Source organism: Motacilla alba, chromosome 4, assembly GCF_015832195.1.
Source record: "Motacilla alba alba isolate MOTALB_02 chromosome 4, Motacilla_alba_V1.0_pri, whole genome shotgun sequence".
Lineage (NCBI taxonomy): Eukaryota > Metazoa > Chordata > Aves > Passeriformes > Motacillidae > Motacilla > Motacilla alba.
The window spans coordinates 42503176-42527438 of record NC_052019.1 but is presented as its reverse complement, the minus strand read 5'-3'; the positions used below and the strand labels follow the sequence as shown (position 1 = coordinate 42527438).

General features: G+C 41.1%; 1 protein-coding gene across 6 annotated transcripts in view; it reads left to right on the top strand.

The window, feature by feature from the left end:
• Positions 1–24263, top strand: part of TMEM131L (transmembrane 131 like) — a 79837-nt gene that overhangs the window by 13285 nt on the left and 42289 nt on the right. For all 6 annotated transcript variants that reach the window (XM_038134272.1, XM_038134265.1, XM_038134267.1 and 3 more), the window contains 3 exons: positions 20732–20803; positions 21721–21844; positions 22895–23011. In XM_038134272.1, coding sequence (XP_037990200.1) covers positions 20732–20803; positions 21721–21844; positions 22895–23011 — 313 coding nt within the window. The remainder of the gene's footprint in view (positions 1–20731; positions 20804–21720; positions 21845–22894; positions 23012–24263) is intronic.

Sequence of the window (24263 nt, the reverse complement as noted above, 5' to 3'; positions counted from 1 at the left end):
TGACCCTGTGGCTTTCTGTGATCATGAGATAATGGCAAATTACAGTCTTGCACTTGTTTGCAAAGGCATGTCAAACTTCTGTCCTCAGTGTAGGTCCTACTTGACCTTGATGGAAATACTTTGAAGGTGATGTGTGGCCATATTTAATTACTCTTAGACTTGCTGTTGCAGTCCCACTCATCATCAAAATCTTGTCTGTTTCCATTGAACAAACTCTGCTGGAATGTGTATATTTCTCTCATTTTCGTGCACTCTCTTGGGCTGGAGGATGTTCACGGTTGGACCAGAGACTCTTTGATCTGTGTCAGCTCGTATGCTACCTAAAATGGACTTTCTCATCTGTGGGTGACAACTTGGCTTTGAGAAATGAAGGCAGTCTTGGTATGGTAGTTGCCAGTTGGCACTTCTGCGTTCATATGGCTCATGGGGTGTTGAAAAGGCTTCTATGGAAACACTAGTTCCTATACTGGTAAAAATAGCAGGCTGGGGCTGTGAGGTCATTGTGTGCAAAGGGATTAGTGTGTATGGAGAAATTGTGTTTGTGGATATGTGCTACTGGAGGAAACTTTCTCACGTGTAATGATCTGTTTTAAAAGGACAAATAAACTATGCTTTACATTTTGGTGCCCTAAATAGTTATTTCTTTGTCTTCCTCTGTTAATAATGTCTTCACTTTCTGTTCTCTGTATCTTCTGCAGATCTCTTGCATACTGTCTTACGGCATCTCTACTTTTTTTTAACTTCTGTCTCGGTCATGCCTGAAATGGTTGTAGTTTCTGTACTGCCAGAGGAAGAGGATGTCTTGCACTCTGTGGCCTGGTGCTCTCCTCTGCCTTGTGCAGCCCTACAAGTTCTCTGGATTGGAAGAACTTGTTTTATTGCCAGGTTAACATTTACTTGTGATCATTCTCTGGTTGGTTTCCCTGTTGCTATCTGGCAGCATCAGCTGAAAATGTGCACGGAAGTTCTCCCTCAGTGTCTGCAGCCTGTTGTGTGGGACGGGTGCCCTGCGGGGTGTCATCTCTGTTCTGCTTGTCTCACATTGTTCCCAGGGAGCCCCACCTGTGCTGATGTGGCACTGGTCCGGACCTTGTGGCATCTTTTTGCTCTTTCCTCAGTCCTTCAGACCTGCCTCTTCCTGCCCCTGCCTTTTGGCCAGGCTGGGAGTGGGTGGTTGTGTGGTGGTACCTGTGCCAAGGCTGACCCTGCTCCCTTTCCTGCAGTGCAGGAGGAGCTGGGGAGGAGCCCAGCCAGATCTGCTGTTCTGCTCACTGTTGGTGAGATAGATGAGCAGGCCAGTCCTCAAAAGTGTGGGGCTGACACGGACAGCCTCTTGTGTGTTAGGAGTCAGTGGAGTCAGTGCTGTGAGGTAGGAGTTGGATGAAGCATTTGCAGTGGGATGATGGATAGCCTGGGGGACAGCTCCTGGGTTTTGGGTGGATGGTGTGGCGAGTCACACAGTGGCAGCACTGTGTGAACAGTTGCTGGCTGGTGCGCACACGTGTACGTCATTTGTTGTGCGTGTTTGTTTTTTTCTTTTTTTGACACTTCGTAAGCTCCCCGTAGCCTGTGCTTTGGGACAGAGCCCACCCAGAATGCATGCCCTTTAGAGTTAGGACAAGCCTGGTCTGAGCAGGTGGGACAAGGGCATATGGTGTCTTATTTCCCATTGTGTTTGGTCCAGTACTGGCCGCAGAGCTGTGCGAGAGCAGGGACAGATCTCGTGGCACAGCCTGTTGGTGCAGTCATTCAGCAAACACATGGGGAAGGTGAGCTTTTAATGCCAGGCCAGTCGCGTGCTGCGTGGGCTCTGCCAGTCTGCTTGGGAACATGGCATTTTTCTTGTTAAACTTAACCTGCCTTGTTTTGAAAAAGGGGATGTTGGGACACATTTTGTGTGTTTAGAGGAGAGGGAAAGAAAAGCAAAAGTAAACAGCTGCTATGGCATGTTTGTTCATGTTCGTTTGTAAACTTTGTGTCACCATAGCCTGTACTTGCTGCTTCTGTAATATAAGTAGTTCAGAATAGGAACTTTCTTCTTATGCTTCTACTTTTACATTTTAATACACTGGTAATGGATTTCAGATGTCTGTTAATCTCAGGCTAATCCTTCTGATTTGTGGGCAGTGTGCCACAAAGGATTTAGCTTTTGGTCTGTGTGTTTATTATTAATAAATTATTTTCACCTCCATAATAGCTGTTTCTTAGTTGCCTATAAGAGGACTTAATTTGCAGTAATTTTACCATTTTGCAGTTCAACAACAGACATCTGGAATCGTAGACCAGTGTCAGCAGTCTGAAAGTTGACACAATGTAAGAATTTAGCTTCACTGTTTTTCCACTCTTGCAGATTGGCAAATTGTGACAAAATAGAAGAAAGCCTAAATAACAGTTTGCTCACTTGTAGGAATTTGTGTGCAGTCTGCTTCTGAATGACCAACCCCAGTACTCTCGTTTGATTATTATAGGCAGGGCATGAAGGGTCCTGAAATCTATCTAATGGAGTGTAATAAAGAGCTATAGGCACACCTGTTACCTGACTCTCATCTTCGTAGATACTCAAAGGTGACACAAACCAAGCTTTAATGACTCACATATTTTCATTTGACGAGGAAAGGTCCTCTAGGAAAGCTGTGCCCATGCCCTAGCAGTCAGTGGCTCTGACTGCATGACTTGTGGGCAAGTAGGTGAAGGAGCCTTTTCAGTAGTTTAGGTGTTTGCCATAATACAGTGATAGTTAGTTAGTTATAAATAGTTATAAGTTTAAAAAACATCTTAGTTACATTGTCTTAGACATCATTCTTTATCCACTTTCTTCAGTATGTGCTTTGGGAAGAGGCTTTTCCTTTTTGGTGGTTATTGCAAAATGACCAACTCCCTTCTTTATCAGGAGAAAGGCCCTGTCCACTTCAGGGAGGGGTGCAGTATATATCAAATATTATGCTTGCATGTGACGATGGTGTGTATTAACTCTTTTGCAGAGTTCTGAGTACTCACCGTAAATATTTGCTTTGTATTTGTAGAAGAGTTTGCTTTCATCAAATAAGCTAGTCACCTGGGAGAAACATGTGATCATTATGAATAACTTAGGTGTCTGCGTGTTGTCTCAGGAGTCCACCATTCTATGTTATGTCCAGGCTGCCAACTGAGATAAGGAGGATATAGGGCAAAGCTGGTGATGTTAATTGTCACCTTATTTTCTTCTCCACCTCCTGGCCCCAAAGTGGTGTACAAATAAAGCTGAGGGGTTGTTTTTTTGGTTTTTTTTTTTTTTTTGTATGTTGTCTTGTAACTTTTAGATATAACAATGGAAATATAATTAGACAAGGATAGCTCAGGATATTTTGTGTATGTGTACAAAACAGACTTTCTGAAGAACAATTTGACTTTATATAAACATGGGAATTTCTCACACACAGAAGCAGCTTTTTTTTTCTCAGAATTATGAAGAAAAGAAGAAGGAAAAATAATTTCTTAGAGGAAGGTGAGAAGTAGGCCTCTGTTCTTATTTTTATTAAGTTCTCATCTTCTATGTCTGCCTCAAGATGTTGCAGAGCTCTAGCTAGTTGTTTACCATCTGACCCACCTGAATACCAGAACTCTACAGATGGCAAAATCAAGAAATTTGAAGTGCAGAATAATGCTTTTAGTTGCTGCCTGAGAAAAACCAACTTCAGCTTTAAAACTTTGCGAAGACATATGAAGGAGCTGTAAAGACTTGGAAATAATAATAAGAAAGATGGTGTATCTTGTTCAGTGCTGTCAAAAGTATGGGCTGTGTTGACTCTGATTCTTGGTTGTGTTGTTTTGGAGTTGGATTTTATGAGAAAGAAATAGTTCTGTTTAAAATGTTTGTTTGTAACAGCATGTTCTGTGAGGAAATAGGAGAAATGCAGAAAACAACTCAATATTTATTAAGCCTAAAACTGGTTTTTTTGGCCAATGTGATGGTGCCAAAAGCAGTAACGTAGTTGCACTTGCATTATGAAAGAGCTTGCTTCCTTTGCAGTACTAAGATTTGAAGCTGGTCTGGCCTTTGGAGACACTTGCACATCAATAGCATGATAATTTGACACACATGAAAATGCTTGGGAAGACTTTCAGAAGCCTGAGTTGAGTTCTAAAAACGTGTGTGTGTGTATTTGTGTGTGTGTGTGTATGAAAAAACAGTGACCTTAAGCCCAAATTGTTCTGGCATAGGTTTTTGCAAACTCTTTTGCATGTATAAATCATTACATACTGCTTTTGAGTTTTTAAAATTGCTATTCATTATTTTAATGTTTCTCTCTGGGTCCTGTTTATTTTCTTTGAGACAGTGAAGCATAATTCTGTTGTTACATACATATGCACCTCTCAAAACAAAAAGTTAACTTTGAATTAAATAGGGAGTCTCAGCTTTACAAAGCAGTTAGAGATAAATGATGACTATCTGCCTTGTTGGTAGCACATTTACATTTATCTCACAAGGAGAATTTTCCAGCTTTTTAAAATCATGTGAATGCTCATATCTGATCTAGTAGAAAGTTAGTAAGCTCTCTTTTTTTACTGTTCTTTGTTGTACTCTGAGACCCCTGAATTCTGCCATACTCCTACAGTTTCCCCTCCTGAATTAATGGAGGGCTTGATTGAAAAGCTTTTGCGAGTTCCAGGAGAGGATCCAAAAGGGAATTGTTATAGAGACTCTGATTTCTAGGAGTTCTAGGGGCTGGCTTTGAGTCACTGCAAGTGTTCCTGTTGACTCCTGCATACTTCTTTCAGAGCTGACAGGGCTGTCAAGCAGTGAATCCAAACGTTAATACTTAACACTTTTTAAAGGTTTTTGGTGCACTGAGGTCTGACCTTTCTTGTGAAGCTGCTTCAATTATTTCTGTGATTTCTGGTTATTATCAAAAGCAAATTGAAAAGAAAAGATCATCTAGTATCCTGCTTCCTGCTGGTGTTCTTTTTCTGGTGACCGTTTCCAAAGAGTTCCTCCATGGGGAGCATGTGGGATTGGTGACATGAGGCAACTCTTTGCAGTCCTTCAGCTGCAGGTATTTGTTTCTTATCAGTGTGAGGACAGGAACCGGCTCAGCAGCCATGCGTGAGACAAAATTCGGTTCATACATGTATGTGCGCTTTAATGCCAACTCCTGGCATTTGTTGGAGCAATGTGTTGTGCTGCCAGTTGGGAATACACTTGGAACAAAGTGGGGCTTTGGAGACTTGTTTGACTCTGAGCCAGCAGTCTCAGTACGATGTGTTTAGCACTGGAGAGAGAAAAAACAGATGCATGCTTGTTTTTTTATTATTTGTGAGGAGGATCCTTTGAATGGCTTCCAAGGTCTTGAGGTTCCTGCATGTTGTGCTGCCTTTTAACTCCATGGCTGTAGCGCACTTGGACGAGAGGTGCAGTTTACACAAGCAATTGAAATTGCACGTGCACTGGATTTTTTAGGCTCTCAGACTTCCTCATCACTTGTGTCAGTGCGTCAGAGTGCACCATGTTCTCAAGGCTTTTCTGGGTGGGAATATGTAAAAGCTGTCAATTACTCCTCTGTTCCAGGCCATGGGCTTTATAAACAGGTGTGGTCTGTGGGGACATTTCCCTCCTTTAACACCCATCATTTTCACTTACACATTAGTGTTAGCTGTTGTCATTGCACAACACAGCTGAATCCTGGGAGAGTTGAATGATAAAAAGCTAAACTAGTTGAATTCTACTGAATTATCTGTTATCTGACAATATAGTTGATTAATTTTCTTGGAGGATAAATCGCAGTGATTCATTAGTAAAACAGTTGGTTACGTTTGGTAGAAAATAAAAACTGTAATTTTATAGTTTAAAGTAATTACTTGACTACTGCTTGGAGTATGAAGATGTGCATTGCATGAAACGTCACAGTTGTAGGTACTAGGTTTCATCCTGAAAGATTTGGTTGCCTTTGCAGTAGTTAATAATGCAGAAATTATTATGTGAAGTTGTTTGCTCTCTGCTTAAAGAGTAGGGACAATCTAACAAGGATTATTAAAAGGGTTCAAAATTGAAATATTAAAGGTTTGTTTTTTTACCTTAGAACTCTACCAAAGTTATTAACAAGTGACTGTCATCATGCACTGAGCTGGTGAGCTGGACACTCGCGGTTTTGGTGCAGTCTGGGCATCGAGCGCCAGGTCCTGGCTGAAGTAATGCCAGAGCAGGTCAGCTCCTGCACCACGCAGTAGTCTCAAATGCTGAGCATTTTGGAGTAGTGATGCTGTCACTGTACATGAGTGCTGCCCAGTGTGATGATTACACTGGTGTCCTGATATTAAATCTCTGGGTGGAGGGGCAGTGGGTTTTTGCTGTGGAATGTGGCAGGAGGAGAGGGGTGGTTTTGTTTCCCCTCATTAAGTTCCCACTGTCTGGCTAGGTGCCTGCCAGACACCTAGTGTTTGTCTTGCAGCAAACTGCACTGTGAGGTTGCACTGAGTGCAGTTTGTTCCCCTTTTCATCCCCTCTGGAGGATCAGTTTGTGTTCTTTGGGGGCAGAGGCTGTGGCTGCACCTTGGGTCCCACCGGACTTTCTGCTGCAGAAACAAAAGGCACTTTGCAACCACCAGACCTTTCTCTGGGAGTGCTGCTTGCAGATCACATCTGCTTTGTTGCCCAGGGCTCTCCTCTTTAGACTGATGCCTCTTCCCGAAGCTCAGAGCAGTGTGTTGGGTAAGACAAACTCAGCTGAAACAGGATGCCACCATCCATGCATGGTTGCCTGGCTGTGGGGAGAGAGGCTGGGCAGCCAGCAAAGTTGCACGTGGCACTGGAAACAGCTCGGATGTGATGCTGAACATGCCTGGGCTAGAATTTGGCAGCAGGGGAAGGACGGGGTGTAATTGCCGGAAAGGCAAAGGCAGGGGCAGAGTATGGTAACAAGTGAAAAAACGCTAGAGATCGTGAGCAGAACAAAGAAAGGCAAAAAGCCGTGCCCTGATAAAAACACTAAGTGAACAAAGATACTGGTAGGTAGGGAACAAATGAGAGCTTGCTCATTTCAAGTGATTGGCAAAACTGATAAGGGACAACAGCAGATTTCAATCTTAACAATGAAGGGAAAGATACACAATAACAAAAGGGAAGTGAAATGAGAGAAAGGAGGGAGTGACTGATTCATAGCTGCTTGCACCTCGGGTAACCACCACCTCCGTTCACGTCAAATGATTTTAAGGGTCTCTGCAAAACAGAATGAAGTCTCTTTCTCTTGACTGTGGCTGGCAGATGTGTGCAACCGTCCCGCTGCACACTCACTTGGTGTCAGCTATTATGCAGTCAGCGAGTCAGACCTCACTAGTGACATTGTAGGTCACCTCTCAGATTTTGCCTACATAAATTTAAATTGCATTGTCCTATCGATTGCAGTTGCGGGTTAGCGTTTAAAAGTTAAGGTGTCTGCGCATCAATAAATGTATGACAGTAAAGACCTGAACACAGAGATGATAAATACATTAACCATGTATTAGAAAAAATTGTGTAATTTCTGGTTTGTGGTTTTTTTTTTTAATGAAACTGAAAGAACAAGAAGCACTGTGCTGCCCTTGGCAAGTGAGCAGCCCTGTAATATATTGTAGAGTAAGTTTTGCAGTTCCTTACTGTGTTGTGGATTTAACATGCCTGCTCAGTTTTTGTGCCTGCCTGCTGGTGCTGTGGGCCATGTACATCTCTGGTTTGTGTCTAAATCTTGATTCCTGGCAACTGAAGAAGGGTAGAGAGCTGAAGGGCCTGTACTTGACCGACTCCTTGACCCGTGCTTTACGTGCTTTGTTGCTATTAACTGCCTTTCTTCAATAGCTATTGTCTGATTTCTGTCTTGGTGTGTTCTGTCTTTTATTCGAGGCCTTTGCTGCACGCCTGCTGCCTGCAGCTCGCGAGGTGCCTGCTGCCTGCTTAGGTATTTCTGTGGCCTGTCGCTGACCCAGTTTCTGCAGCGTTTAAACTGCCCTTTTGAAAAGGGGACATTTCTGGCCTTTGTGAGCGTTCTCAGTGTTGCTGGGATAATGTGGCTGATCCCACAGATGCGGGTAGTCGCTTTAAAACAAACACACACCCCTGCCCTGGTCCCCATGCTTTCAGTCTTGCTTGGATTTTTTTTCTCTCCTTGTAAATAAAAACAATTATTCATGCTTTGTGGTCATTGAAGCGATGGGCTGTGTTTTGTTGTTTCTGAAACAATTACTGAAACGTTTACTGTGCAGGGAGGGCAGGGCAGTGCCCAGCCATATAGAGTGTACGCTTCCAGATTTCAAGATGAGAACCTTTGCCTTTATACCCAAGCTGAGGAAGCTTGTTTGGGACTTGAAAAACTTCAGTTTGTCCCATGTCATCCGTGACTTTCCCATGCTGCCTGACTTGGAGGTTAAGTCATTCTGGATGTGCGTACTGGTTTGGGGACAGTGACACTTGGCTTGAGCGCTCAGATCTCCTTTATTTTCCCTTTACCCACTGAAAGCTTGCAAGCTGTGGAAGGGTAAGATCAGGTGTCAAAAATGTGACTTTGTGGTAACTGCAAATCCATATTACCTGCTGATGGCTATGGTTTGGGGCAGCACCTTAAGTTTCTGTATTTCCTCTGTGTTTTTGCCATATTGTGCCAAAAGCCACATCTTCCATTTTGACATGATTGAAGATCTGCCTCACAAAGCTATGTTGCTCCTTTTTTAGTGTAAATTTTTACCATGAGTGACAGAAGAAGCCTCTTCAGAGGCTGGACACACTTTGCTGATCTTTGTCTTGCTCTTGTATGTCCATCCACGTATCCAAATGCTCCCATAAGAAGGGGCAAAGTGCTGCGTGTGAGTCCTGCTCCTTGGTCCACTTCAGCTGCCCCTCTGCCGATGAGAAGCCCTTCTGGCTTCAGTGGGACTTTGTGTGGGTTCCCATGCAGGACCATGGCATTAATCTGCTTGTCTTGAAGAGCAAGAAGCGTTGAGAGATGTATGGCCACGACCACTTAAATACACCTCTGAGTTGCAGAGGGATCTTTACCATGGCTGGAGGAGCTTTTCCTCTTGTGGGCAGCTTGAGAAACCCCATGTTTCTTCTGCATGCAGAAGCAAAGTGCATCCCTTATTGCACTGGAAGCAGATGTCTGGTTAAAGGCTTGTCAAGAAACTAAAAATAGCTTTAGTGATGCTTTGCCTTTGGTTTCACAGGTGAACATTTCCACTTGGTGAACTCTGATTAGCCTCTTAGCTTTGAAATAACAGAGGAAATGCAAGAGTCATGGGGAGGTAGAGTTTTAATATTGTACTTGATTGCAAGTACCTTTTTTAAGCAGGTATAAAATAATCAAAAGCTGACTTCCTGCTGTTTTTTTCTGCTAATTTTCCTCATTTTCCTTTCCTCACAGCTATCCTGCTGAAGTAAGCAAATGTTAACTTGTGGACTTTAGGTGCCCCTTGCTGGAATTCAGAGCCATAACATACCTGAGGTTTCTTTGGTGGTAGACATTTTGTTAATAAACCTGTGAAGCAGCCTATGTTTCATATGGTTCTGTGTTGTAAAATAGCAGAATGCTGCAGCATTTTGTACATCAGAATAAATTGGCTGAGAGCATGTGCTGTGCATTGGCTTCAACAGATCCCAGATGTTTTGTGAGGACCCGGTGGTTTCTGTGATAAGTGTTGCAACTACTAATCCTGGTAATGCCAATTTTTTTGTTGCTGTTTTTTTGCCAGTTTAAATTTTCTGGTATAAATTTTTTCATATCTGAGTGTTTCCTTTTACAACACAATCTAGTGAACCATAAATACACAATAGTACTTAGGAGTAGGTCACAAACACACGGTGAGCATGCTTGTTTTTAATAATAGCACTAAGTCATGGAGCTGTCTTTCCATTTTGCACACCACAACCCAGAGTGATGAGTGACACAAGACAGGAGAGCTCAGCAAGCTGCCCTTTTCAAATGGGGCAGCCAGGGAAATTTTGCAGGCTGTCTGCAGTGGTGTCCTGTCACCTTGGGGGTTTACTGGCTTTAGGTGAAAAAGTAGCAATGATCTGAGGGTGTGGAGGATTTCCCTTTCTTTGTCTGACTGCAGGAGGGGATGTAGTTTGAAGTATAACCAGAGTTCTGTATGGGAAGCTAGAAGAGAAAAGCTCTTTGTTTGAGAGTAGGTTTATATGACTGTGCTATTAAAGCATAGAGATGATGAAAATGCACAGTGCTGTCAGTTAATAAATGCCAGTGAACAATAAAAATAGTCTGCATTTTTTTATCGTTATTTTTAAGAGGTTCTTCATAAGGTTCTGTATTTTGTGTCCTATATTAAAAAAATTCCACACATCACATGTGGCGTAGATTCAGTGAATTAGTGCACCAGAACAGAGAGCTTCGGCAAAGGATGCCGAAACATTCGGAGCGGGCCTAAAGAGGATGTAACACATCCCAGCTGGGAGGGGTGGAAAACAAGAACAAGAGAGTGATGCTCCTGTGAGATAGTGTTGGTGGTTTGGGGTTGAAGCTACTTTTTCACTGTTGGTATTTGGCTAGTGACTTTGACTTTTCATCCTGAAGATTGGTAGTGGCCCCTGGGGTGTGGGGGAGCAGCTTAGTTTCCTTGCTGTGCATAGGATGTCTGTGTGACCACAGCTTCCCCCTGCAGCACCACACTTACAGTACCTTTAAGAAAAGTGTAGCCTTGCTTCTTCTCCATATATTTTTATTTGCATCATATTTTCACATTCATATAGTACAGCTTGTGAAAATGCTTTTCAATTACATGAGAAACTGTGTAATTTTTAGGAAACTCATGTAGTTTAAATTTGTGGTAACAAATTTGAAGCATTTGGAGATGCTTCAGAAAGTCTTGTGTGAAGTTCCCTCTGCTAGAGGAGATAATTAAATTTTTAATAAATTTGGCAATCAATAGTAGCAGTAACTTCTGTCCTTATAAAACTGAAACATAGCCCTGAGAAAGCTGGTCTTGGTCTATTACTCAAGCAAGTGGTTTGGTAAAAGGATTTTGCAAGTGGTGCATGGTTTTAAGGTTTTGAGGGACTTCCCCAGCATGTAATCAGTTTGTAAAAATAAATTACTGCCAATGCAGTGAAACTGTATATTGGAGTGTTTGCTTTTTTTGCACTTGTAGCATTTGAGGCTGCCTGTTAAAGTGCTGTGGAGATAATTTCTACAGTTTTTCATACTGAGCTCATTTTGGTTGTCTGTCTTCATATGCTGGCTTCAACAAGGCATAGTATTGAATGCTCATGGGTAAATTACTATTCTTAAAGGTTGATGCTCAAAGATTACACTTTGTTTTTAAAAATTTGGATGGAAATTCACAAAAAAGGAAAAAATGTAAAGTCCAGATTGATGTTTTCCACTACTGGGTATTTTTATAGCTTTGAGAAGTGATCTTAGTGACTTTTTTGTAACTTCTTTTCAGGGAAACTGGTATCAGGCAAACTGTCCAGATCAACAGGACTAAATTAAAAGCAGAAGTTACTGCTTTTTAAAGTCCTAGGTCTGATTTTTCTTGTATTTGCTTAGTTTCCTTTTTAGTTAGCATTCTTCTTTTCTTTTCCCGGGGAGGGGCAAGGCACGGGGAAGGATAGTGGGATTTTTGGCACTTAATGGGTTCAGTGTAAAGGTTTCCTATGGGCTGTTGAGATCCATCAGGCAAACACATGCTGTCCTGCAGGCCTTTCATTATAAAAAAGAAACTAAAAGGCTTGGATTAATGTAGAAACAGCAAAAGGCAGCTCCCATAGGAAGATTATCACTCTTAATTACTGTAGGAAGATTATCACTCTTAATTATTAAGCAGGTCAAGCTTATCAATGACCACAGAGCTCTTTTATGCATTTTGCTGAACTGCTGTAACTTAAAGTGGTTTCTGTCAAGATAGAAATTTTTGGCTGTGCCTGATGTAGAAAAAGGAAATGGTTGGGTGCAGTGAAATTTGACAAGAATGTGACTTCCTATTGCTGTGAGCTTTGCAGCCCCACAGTGCTTCCTGTCGATGTGTCCTGCTTTTCTCAAGGCAGGAGCCAGATTCTCAGAGCTGGAGGAAAACTAGATTCCCTGGCATGTGGAAGTGAAACACTTGAAGGAGGAAGGGTTGCTACTTACTTGACAGAAGCTGGCCCTTTGCTCTTCAGCTTGGGAAGAGTTTGATGAAATGAGTTTTTATTTTTACTGTTAGAAACAGAATTGCAGTTGGTGTGTTTAAAAAGGTGAGGTCTTGCTGAGGTCACTTGGATCTCTTCCTTCTTTACTGGTAATTGTTCTGTAGGCACGCTGCAGGAAAAGCAAATAGATTCATTGTTACTTTTGTGGGAGTTAATTTAATTGAGGCAGGTGTGATAGAATTTGTTTCTTCTGAAATACCTGCCTCTTGTTTTGTTCCCTTTGTTGTTATGTTAATACAGGACTGTGCTTAAAAACTGCCCTTCCCTCTAAAATTTTCTGCTGTCATTTTGCCATTGCAGTAACAGAAATAAAGGCTTTGCTACCTAGTAAGTAAAAATAATTGTGTTCTTCTTAGGTAAAAGGCAGGTGGGTTTGTGGCCTATCTTCAGACTTTTTAAAGGTTCTTTTATCCTGTGTCTTTCATGGGGCTGTCCTGTGAATTTTGACTGCTTTCAATAAAAGGCTTTGAAAACTGTGGGTAGGGAACAGTCATTTAAATTTCCTGGTATTTCAGCTCAAGGCTTACATTAGTGCTTTGGTTTTACCCAGAGAAGGCAGCATGGTGACACCGTGGAAGCCTTTTCTCTAGGTATTTCCCCACGTACCCCTTTCTCTAAGGGTCGTGTTTTCAAAGTGTCTGAAAAAGGCTCTGCACAGCACATCTCACTTGCAAATGTTTTATTTTCAGTTCAGAGATGCTGGGCAGGATTGTGGCTGGAGGACTTGATCTTTCAGAGGTGTGGAGACTCGTAGCTTCTCTTGTAGGGGTTTTGAGTCGTGAGAGTTGGGCAGCATTCTTCAAAAAGCAGCCATTTCTGTACATGGATTAAATAGGCCAGGGTGCTTTAGCTTTGTCTGCCTTTATTCATTCTAGTTAATCGAGCAAGATGGGCAAAAATTAACATCTCAGCAATTATTTGTGATCTGAGTGGCAGTTTTTGAAGAACAAACCTGTGTTATGTAGACAGTCTAAAAATTCCAAGGGTTTTTTTTGAGGGTTTGGCAGCTAGAGGGTAAGCAAATTACGCACAAAAAAGTGAATTTGGCTAAAAATTTTTGATGTTTAAAAATGAAAAAAAATAGCATGAGCTGCCTTTGTGATTTTTTGATTTATTTTGCAAACCGATGGGCTAGAAGCAGTCTTCAAAGAGACATGAAAATGCAATGTTTTCTTAAAACCCCACTAGTCCAGGACCTTGTAAAGGCAAAATGTCAAGAATACCAAGGCTCCTGATGGGGCCAAAACTGCATGTGTGTGTTGGGCAAGTGGCTCTTTTAATTTTTCTTTTTTTAAGAAAAGAGTAAATTGTATTGTTTCTGCAATTTTAGTTTTAATGGAGGATTACTGATTTCTTTGAAAAAGATAAATTGTAAAGAAGCTTAACAAAGAGAAAGGCAAGGTAAGTTTTATTTGAGAGCAGTTATCAAAGTTTGCCTCATGAAATATTGCAGAAGGTAAAGGCAGTTGTTGAATTATATGAAGCCAAAAATAAAATGAAGGTAGGTGTTCTGTCTGGCAGGATATTTGGGATTTGCTGGCAGCAGTAGAGGTGCTTCCGAGGAAGATGTGTTTGATGTGCATTTTGAGCTAGTGGGCCCTGGACAGTCATTCAAAACAAGTAACTTAGTTACTGTCTGTCCAAGATGCCTAAAATGTACATGGTCCCCCTGGAACATCTCTAGAGAGTGCTGGTTGTTGCCTGAAATTTGGGTGAGCAAAGGATTTCAAAGAAGCAGTTTCAGAAAATAATTTCAAATGAATTAAAGTAATTGTGAATTAATGTCTTAATTTACTACAGATTTCAGTTATTTCAGAAGTTGGGGACTGATTTATGGAGAGAGTAATTCCATTTTGCTCTTAATCATGCTTTATTGTGCTGCTCCTGCTACTAAAATGCAAACCACAGGCACAGCTGGGGAAGAAAGCCTTTTCACCAAGATTTCACTGTAGCACTTTGTCCCTCACTGATCATCATCTCCCCTAGATTTCTTTATGAGTCTTAATCTCAGTTTTATTGTGGTCTGCATTTAACTTCTTTGGAGTTGGTTGTGAGAGTTTGGTTGTGAGGGTAGAGAGAAAAGCCAGGTTTTTGTTTTAATCTGTGTCCTTCCATTTGCACCCATTGAGAAATGAGGCTTTAAAGCCTATCGGGTGAGATACTCTGAAGTTTGATCATTGCGGTTTTTGTTGTTGTTTTGTACTGAACGAAACTGAAGCACTACTGGCTTAGGTAAATGCTGTGCAAATGGTTTGTGTCAGTGCTATTGCAGAACTTGGTAGAAAAGGGGAGGACCACAGGCAGTGAGAGAAGCTTGCCCAGGAAGGTGAGCTGCGGCCATGGAAACACCAGGGCTAGAGTATGGAGCAGAGCATGTTGCTGGAGCACAGCAATGCATGAGGGACCAGGTGGAAGTAACAGAATGGTTTCTGCTTTACACAGGTTAGGTTTGCCTACCCCTTTACTTCACTGCCTTTGTAAATAAGTCATCAGCTCATTGAAACTTTTGTGGGCAGGTCTTAGCTATATGCTGCTTTTCCAACTTCAGTAGTTTAAGAAATAAAGAAGAAAGAAAACATTGATAGACTTGCTTTCCTCCTTAAATTACGACTTAAATGATGGGATTTGTTTTTAGAGAGCTTGTCTCATCCATTTCACTGGTTTCTTCTGGTTGAGCTGCCCTTGCCTATTTTCTTGTAGCCCAAACATGCAAAACAGCAGGTAGGCATGCACATGTTAGTTGCTGGGTAACACTGTTTTGGCCTTTCCTGCTTTCCACAGTCTGGGGTTCAGTCCTTGATGTAGGTAGTATGCTTCAGAGGAAATAAATACAACCATCCTTTTTACAGAATTATAGAATGGATCAGAAGGGACCTCAGTCTAGCTCAAATACCCCTGCCATGGCAGGGACACTTTCACTAGACTGGATTGCTCAGAGCCCCTGTCCAATCTGGCCTTGAACACTTCCAGAGATGGGGCACCCACAACTTCTCCTGGGAGATGTGTTGCAGTGCCTCATTACCATCTCAGTTTAAAAAAAAAAAAAAATCTTCCAGAAGAAGCACAGCTCTCTGGTAAAGCATGTAAGTGAATTCCTAATGATCCTAATGATGGGTTACAAATCCCAAGCATTCAGAAGCAGTGAGTCAATCCTCCCTCCCTTCCCTAAAAAATGTGGTGCTAAAAATACGGGAGCCTTTGGGACCTCTAGGTTTCCAGTGTTCAAAATTGTCCTTTGTGTTCTTTTACATTTTCGTAATTCTTTAAAAAGTAAAAAAAATCAAGGAAGACTGAATGATTCACATATTGTCACAGGTTGGTACAGGGCTTCAGGAGAAGTCCCCTAAGTCTCTGGAGCTGAGGTGGCAAGTGTGACTGCTCTTCTCCAGGTGCCTAAGCCCCACAGGAGCACTCCATGTATAGCTTGCATATGAGCGGTGCAGGGTTATTGCAAGCTGGACAATTTCCTAGTTTCTGAGGACTCTTTCTGTCTCTAGGAAGGAAGTTCAGGTTACAAAAAAAAAATAAAATCATAATTTAAAACGGTTCCTGTTTCTGGTTTTGGCAGAGTTGCCTTGATAGTAAACTCAGATTTTAGTTTTGTATTTCCAAACAATTTAATGATCTATTTCAAAGGCATTGTTTGTCTTTCAGGAGCTTCTGCTTTTACTGCCTTTGGTAAAGGAGAAGTTGAGAGAAGGACTAGGGATATGATGGACCAAAGCTTTGTATTAGCTCTGTATAAGACTTTGATTCAGCTGCTTTTTTCATTTCTATATCTATTACCCTATAATTACCTGTTTTCATTTGTCAGAATAATTTCTTTGCATCAACTGCAATCAGCATGATTAAAACTATCTGGGTTTGGTTGTTTTCCTATGTGTTCCATTATGTGTTTTCTTTATCAGGTGTAGTTTAGAGGAATTAATGTAAAATTAGTCAGTAAATGAGAGTTTTTATTTAATTTTCTCTATTTCAGTTTGCATAAAGAATGTACTTTCCTGTACAATACACACATGCTTTCATATCTCAAAACCTCATCTTGTGGGTTCATTAACATCACTGCACTGGTGATGCAAAGTGTTAAAATGCTCAACATAAGTAAAATTTTACTTCTATCAATATACTGAGAAATAAAACAGTACTGCCTGAACAGATACACTCAAAAAGGACCTCTTGTATGTTCAAGAATACAGTCCTTTTTGTCTGCTGCTTCAAAGAAACCCTGAAGCCATAAAGAAAAAGACCTGACAATAAAATGCCTTTCCCTGACTTGCTTTTTTCTGCATTTGCTGTGAACAAAGCATACAAAAAGGAAGGAAGAAGAAAGGGAACCAAGTAGCATTTGTGATTATTTTCAACTACAGATGTTGCTATCTGAATCCTCGGATAATATGGATGCTAAGATAGGATGAAGTAATCAATTCAAATGAAGAATTAAAGATACAAGGAAGACATAAAAGAGCTAATAGAAGAAAAAGCAACATTGGGATAAATGTCCTTCCAGGAAATGTCCTTCACTTCTGGTCAAATGCAGCTTATTCTGCAGATTGAGTGTTTTATGTGTATAATCAGATGAATTAACGCAATTAAAAATTTCATTAAAAAAAAAGGCAAAACAAAGAAAAATACCCAATGCAATCTCCAGCAGTTTATTCAGGATGAATCTGCTCTTTTGTTTGGATTTTTAGGAGAAATATTTCTCTTGTAATTTTGACCAGTGAAGTAGGAACAAATCTCCTGTGAAAAGAGACCTGTTTCTGTTGGACTTGGGGGGGAAGCATAACGCTTTTGCTTATTTCAAACAAATGTTTGTAATATACATTGCATAAAAATATTAGGGTTTGGGACTGTAAATACTGACCTGGTTGTTTACCTATATTTACTTAATACATCACAGCCTAACAGACCTGAAGGAAGCAAGGGCAAAGCAATATCAATGCTGTATTTAACAGGGCTCTCAGCATCCCTGTATTAGAATCTCTCTTCGTTAGTCCCACACCAACAGGACACCAAAACGTTCTTTCCTGAAGCAGGAAACATTGTGAAAGGCTGGAACTTCTCCATGTTCATGCACCTCTCGGGCTTCTTAGTGGAGGGAATATGGTAGCTTAACATTTTACAGCTCATGCACCTTTTAAAAAAAATAAAAATTGCGCCCTAGAGTTACGTGTTCCTCTGCTTGCACAAGTGATTAATGGTGCTTGCATTCCTCTATCCTGCTCTTCTCCCCTGGTGTCACCCGTCTTCCTTACCCTATGTCCCCTCCAGCCCACTTTTTTCAGCTCCACATCAATCTTTCTCCCCAGTAGGCACTCCTGATGGTTGTGTGCACACTCAGGATTTGTCTCTCTCTCCTGGGTGTTTTCTGCACGTGAGGATGATGAGCTGAAGTTTTCATGGGCTCACCCTCACCTTTCCTGCCAGAACCTGTCCCCAGGTCCTGCTGGTGCTCTGGGTGACTATGTGGTGCCCTCCCCAATTTTTCTTTTTTTTCCTTGAAATGGATGGTATAGGGTTTCAGGGTTTTAAATATATTGTGTGGATGGGAGGGAAGAAAGGACATTGAACTGTTGGACTGGGATGTGTTAACAGCACCATTTAAACTAGGACTTTGATGCATACTGAGTGTTCAAAGTAATTGCCAAGAATTTCCTCCCCCTCTTCTATTTCTTTCTCCTCCAGTTCACTTGTGCTTAAAAGTATCCTCTGAAATGTTGAAATTGAACTGCTCTATCAAAATCTGCAATTCAGAAGATGCTGTTCAACTGGTCTGCTGAAAAAAGAGCCATGCCATGCCATGGAGCATGGGGACCACCTTTGTTAGATGGCATGCTTAATGGGATGCTAGCAGATTTTAAAAGCTTTGAAAGAGTAAAACCTGGAAATCAGGCCTTTTCTGTTGTGAAAAGGCCTGTTTCTCCACATCTGTTGTTTCAAGACTTCCATTCTTATGCAGATATTTCTATCTTTCCCAAGCCTGTGACATTCTCATGAAAGGATCGATGTACTTTTTTGGACACGTCATCTGTAGCTAAAAGAGCAATTTTGGGCATAATTTGAGGTGAATCTATTGGTGAGATGTTCTTAGAGAAAAAAAGTAGGTTTTTTTTTTGTTAGAAGTGACTTCAAATTTTATATGTCTAAGTAAATTGCCTTGGTGTTTATTTCAGTGTCAGATTCCCCACAGAGATCTGAATTATATTTGGAGCATGGGGATGCAGAATGGTGTTCTGCCAGCTTCTGCAGCTTCCAGCTGCCTTTTGGAGACAGAAACTGGAGAAGTGCACGTATAATGTAGATGGGCCTGTCTCTTTCTCTGTATAGTGGTGTACTTCAAAGCATGTCTTGGTTGTTCGATTGTCATGAGCAGAATGTTCTCCTGCCCGTTCCCATTATTCCAACCTGTTATCTTTTCCCCTGAGGGGAAAAAAAAAAAACAACCCAAAGCAGTGGTAGTTCTCTTTCCACCAGTTCTGTTGTTGGAGGAACTCAGCTCTCAGGTTATGTTTTGGCACTGCTTTGGGGCCACGGGTAAGTGGTGTAGATGCCCTGGAGCTGGGTGATGGGCATGGTGCCACAGGAATGTGGCTGTTCTGCTTTCAGGGCCAGGCTGGAGCTTGAAGTGATTTGGCAGCTTTTGTGGGGTGCAAAGCAGAAGCTGGATGTCTTGTAATCGTGGGACCCTTCCTGGTCAAGCGGTGTGCAGGGATGCTCCAAAGTTATCTCCATGCTCAGGAGCCTGCTTGGAACCTGCACAGGTCATTAACTGAGTCTTGGCTTCAGCCACGCAAGGTCCAGGCTGCTGTCTCCAGAAGGCATAAATGGCATTCCTGGGATCCTCCTGCTGCTACTCTTACAGGGCTTTTCCCATTTTTTGACTAGTAGAGGGTTGGGTGAACGCAAGCACATTTATAAGAGCCAGTGCTACAGCACGGCCATGTTCACCTAGACCAAATTAAATGCAGTCTTCTACCTCCACTGCTGAATTTGCACCCAGCTGGTGCATTTGGTACTTATTGCAAAGAGCAGGAATTAAGAGGAAAAGAGCTGCTAGAATTCCTCAGAAGAGGAGACCTACTGCCAATTACATGAATTGGCAGAGAGAAGCACTCAACTTCTTGCTGTTGTCAGGAAAGATTTTTCTGGCGAGAAAAGGTATTTCAGCAGTACCTGTAAGATGTTGAAACTTAAGCAGTGATGAGGTTCAAGGTCATACTGTAGTGCATTAACCAGAGGCTTAACTTTTATTCTGCTGTTTATGTGTATGCATACAGTAAAAGGATCTGAGGACCTTTAAGAAACATGTCTTCCTCAAATATCTGTGGCTTTTACTACAGTAGTAATTTTAATTTGTATGTGTTACAACAGTACTCAGACTTAACTTCTGGGTATCTACCTGAGGCTGATTTTTGGAAGGGGAAGAAAGTGCTGTTTGCTGCAGTGTTTCTAGGAATGGAGCAAGAGTGGGCTGCTGCAGAGATGAGGTGGTTTGGAAGGATGCTGTCACTAGCAGCTCCTCAGGAATGCTACTTGGATATATTGCATTCTGCCTGCTACAGTAGTGAGAGAATTCTCTCCATCCTATGATTCTATGTTTTTATAAAAGTTGTGGGTTTTCATAATAATAAGTATTATTTTCCCTGACTGGTAATAAATTATGATGTCTGCTGCTTTGGAATATAACAGCAGGATTATGTACACAGTAAGAGATATTAAAGGTGTAATGTCACAGAACTACATTTTAAAATTGGGAACCAATTGACTGTACCACCACAAATTATGCAAAGCAGCTGGATACCTAATGACACCACAGTCCATCTCTCCTTTCTTTGACTCATCCTTGCTAGGATGCTTATTAGCATCATCCCGTAAAGATTAAACTCGTTCTGGCTATTTAACATGCAGACTGCTTCTGGGGAAGCTTTTAACAGAGTGGCGCTGGGTATGCAGATAAAATAAACAAATGCTGGGCTTGTTTTTTACCACTGTGTTTTTTGGGACTTGTGGAAGACAAGTTTTAACTGAGAAAACGGTGAAGATATTGTGGACTTTCTATGTTACAGGGTATTGAGTAATGTTGAAATAAGCTAAAAATGCCCTAGAACTGATAGGAACTTTACTGTGACTTTTTGTAGGGCAAAGGAAAGATGATGATGTATGTGCTTCACAGTATTTTTTATTCTATTCTGCATAGAAGAAGCAAGCTGGCTTTTACATTGCAGCCACAGCTGTATAAGCACTTCTTTTGATCTCTGCTTTTGCCCAAGCTGCTCTTTACTTCTCTACCTCACATCTCTCAGGTGTGCTCATGCCAGTGCTTGCACAGATATTTAATTAGCAAGTAATCTGCTCCATGCTGACGTAGTTTTCATTTCTCAGTACTCTTCCCAGCTGTTTACCCTCTGCAGTCCACTGCGCAGCCCCATAAACGGGTGTGCCAGCATGACTGTGGAGACCTGTGCAAGGAAGGAAGCTTCAGAACAGAAAGAGTTAAGAGCCTGCAATGTATCTTCCTTCCCTGCAGATTGTAGCATCATGCCCACTAAATATTAATTGTGGCTTCTTTTCCCTTCTTTTCAGCTTCTCAGCAAAAATGCCTCCAAATGGGAAGGCCTTACATTTTCACCCATCAGTTCTGCATTTTGGAATGCAGTGAGTATCTTACCTGATTGTTAATTTGGTTAATAATGAAGTGTGGAGGAGCAGCTACACTGGGCTCCGTTTGGGTAAAAAGCATTAGCTGGGATCATGCCATCATCTGAAAAATAGAGAAGTAGTAAGTAATTGCCACAGAGCTGGAAGTGCATTTATTGCCTTGCAGTGTTTTGTAAGTTAAAATCAACATAGTTCTGAGAAGGAGGAAAAGCTAATAGGGAATAGAATACATTCTGGGTGTACACTTCAGGTGATTCTGCATGTATGTCAAGCAATTGCTTCATGCTGGTTGTTCATTTTTGAAAGATTGCCTTTGTAGTGGAGGAAGGGCTTGTTGTTTCCTTTAAATTCTGATAACAAAATCCAGAGTCCCAAGCAAAACATACTGGTAGAATTAATGAGGTTTTTCTTAAGTCTCTTTTAAGAAAACTTTAAAAATTGTTCTTAAGTGATAATGAGCCTTTGATCTATCAGTAACCAAAAAGAAACACAGTCTCCGTGTGAGTTAAAGGAATATTTCAGAGGATGCACTGGAGGAATGTCTAAGATGTTGGGGTTTAGGGTGTACTAGCTAAAGCAAAAGCCTCAAGAAAATAATTGCTTTAGCTGACAAAACAAGACTTCAGTTATTTAAACCTTTTTATCCAAAACTTTGTACTTTGTAAGGGTTATTTTTTTCTTTAACTCCTAGTTACTCCAGTGAGTTTTGGCCAAGTGTACCTGGCATCCCAGTGTTACATATTTGCCTTTGTATACTAAAGGCAAAATATGTTTAGTGTGTTTCCAAATTAATTACAAGTAGGTAATTGTTGCAGATGAGTATGTTTTAGGGTGATTTGTGTTGTTTCTTTCATGCATTGCTTGTGCTTATAAAGTGAATAATTTATTTCTCTTTTTTTTCCCCCCTGCTTTAGGTTACTGGGGTTACCCAGAGCTAAAATGCTGCATGCCTACAACCCTAGTAGAGATAGAGATGTTGTAGTCAATTCAGTGTTTACAGCTACTAGACAGTTTCATGTGTCTCCTGCTCATAGCCGGGTGAGTGTTGATGTACTTTTGGAAAGTATGTAATGGCCAAGTGCCAAGCCTTCCTGCTTCCTTTGGCACAAGCACTTCATTCTGTGTTTTTGTGCTTTTTTGTAGGACCTCCAACTCTTTTTCTGTTTTGCTAGTGGTTTTTTTGTTCACTTCTACTTAGACTTGTTTGGGAGAAGCCATCCAAAACCTACAGTAGGAAATGTGTTTGACAGTAACAGAGGAGAAGAATTTTTCGTGTTAGAGAGGCTGTTTAAAATCACATTCCGCTTTAAGCAGCGTTATGCAGTAATCCACAGGCATGTGGGTGTTCTACAGCCCCGAATTTTCAGTCTTTTGAATGGTCTTGCATATTCGTCAGAAAAACCTGCAGTGAAATGTTTTATGTATTTTGTATTGCAGTTATGGGCATAATTGCCTTTATGATCTAAGACCATTATTTTAACTCTGATTTTTTAAACAATATAATGCATGTTAAGAATGAATTGCTGTGATCTCAGTTGGATGGAGCCCAGTTTTTATCCTCCACTGATGTGCAAAGGGGTTTTATTATGTTTTCATCTGATTTTCCATCAGCTTTTACTGTAGCTGAATGGGTATTACTGTGCAGACATAAATGTCAATGTTCTTCCAGCCAGACTGTCTAATTACTGAGAGTGTTGCCTAAGTTCAGCTTGGCTCGTTTGCCTGTGTATCACAGGGGCACTGATTCACTTTGCAATAGCCATCTCTCCCTGTGTGGGGAAGAATTTCTGTGCGCTCACAGGCTGTCCGTGCTGCATGGTTATTAATATCTTATCCAAAAAGAAGCCTTGGCTGGTGAGGCCCCATGCTAGCTGAGAAACTCCAGCCATAACTTGGCAAGCTGCTGTGTGATCTCAGCTCTTCGTAGTAAGAGTTGAGCCTTGTGCACAGATGAAACTTCTCAGTGCTGAGGTTCTGCTTAGTGGGATTTACAGACGGGGGTGTACATGTGGAAGCGTCCTCTGTGACTGAGTGGGGAGTGTGTGATCACTGGCACCAAGCAAGCAAGCTTCTTTGTGGTCTCTGCAGGTGATTCCAGCGATGGGAAAGATGTCTTTCAGAGTACTCTTCCTGCCCACAGAAGAAGGCAGTATTGAAAGCTCATTATTTATAAATACCTCATCTCATGGAGTTCTTTCATATCAGGTAACTGCTCTTATTTTTCATATCATGGAACTACTCTTATTTTTAGCTTGGGTTTTGGATTTTCTTATGTTTTAGAAATTGGTTTTCATCATTTTAGGGACTTTAAAAGTTCATTGAATTCCTGATACAGATCAGGTGGGGTAATGTTACCAATTTATCCCTTTTACCAGATCGTGCTAGTGTCATGGTCACATACATGTATATGGTTAAACTCACTGCTGTTAGTGGGGCTAGTTGTGGTAGTAAAACCAAGTGTATTTCTATGTGTGTACTTAAAAGATCATGGTCTAATTAGTTTCATATATTAATGTAGTCTAGACTGCACTGTGCTGGAATGCATTTGTTGGGAAAAACCCACTAGGAAATATTTTAGGTGGTTTTCAGCTACTCTGCAGGATTTTTATGTAAACACATTGGGGATGTAGCACAGGGTTAGAGGTTTAGGCCCATAAAACATGAAAGTTGAAGTAATGGTTATGCTTTAAAGCTGTCTGTTTTCTGAATAACTGGTGAATTTAAGCAGGTCATTAGCTTTTAACAATTTTTAAAAGGGACACTATATACTCCAAATTCTTGGCTTTTATTATTTTGATGAAGAAAAATCTTAACTCTGAATGTAGTGATTTAAAAAGAGTGGCAGCTTTAATCAATCATCAAACTATTTCATTCTTATACTTTGATCTTGTGCTGGAAAACAAAGCTCCTTAAATAAAAGTTTAGGTCAGTTCAGTTGAAATATGTGGGATTTTAATACAAATGTTGCATTTATCTAGTATTGATTAGAGGTAATGCCACATTTGGCAGGAACATATCATCAAGGATGAGGAAAAAGTGCATTATAGAGTGATTGACCTTATCTTTTTGACATCTCACCCTTCCCTGTGCCCTTAATTTATTGCCCAGTCAGCCTAGCCTTTTATCAACAAGTTGCAAGGAAGCAGTTTTCAGTGCCACCTCAAAATCAGTTTGTTCCCTGTTGGAGGGCTGCAAAAATCAGTAGCAGGCTGGTTTTCATGGACATTCTCACCAGCCACCTGAGACAGAGGAAGTAGCTGTCCATGTTTTCAGCTCACATTAGGTTTAAGAGTTTCAAAAGGAGGCATGACTTGAGTGTTTGATTTAGTGCTTTTGTAGAGCCCTAAAGCCTTGAAACATCTGATGTTTCTAATGCATTTGTTTGAGAGTATGTTCAGAAGAATCACCCAAATGGAGACAAGGCACCTTGTATTATAAATACCTCCATTAAGGGGAA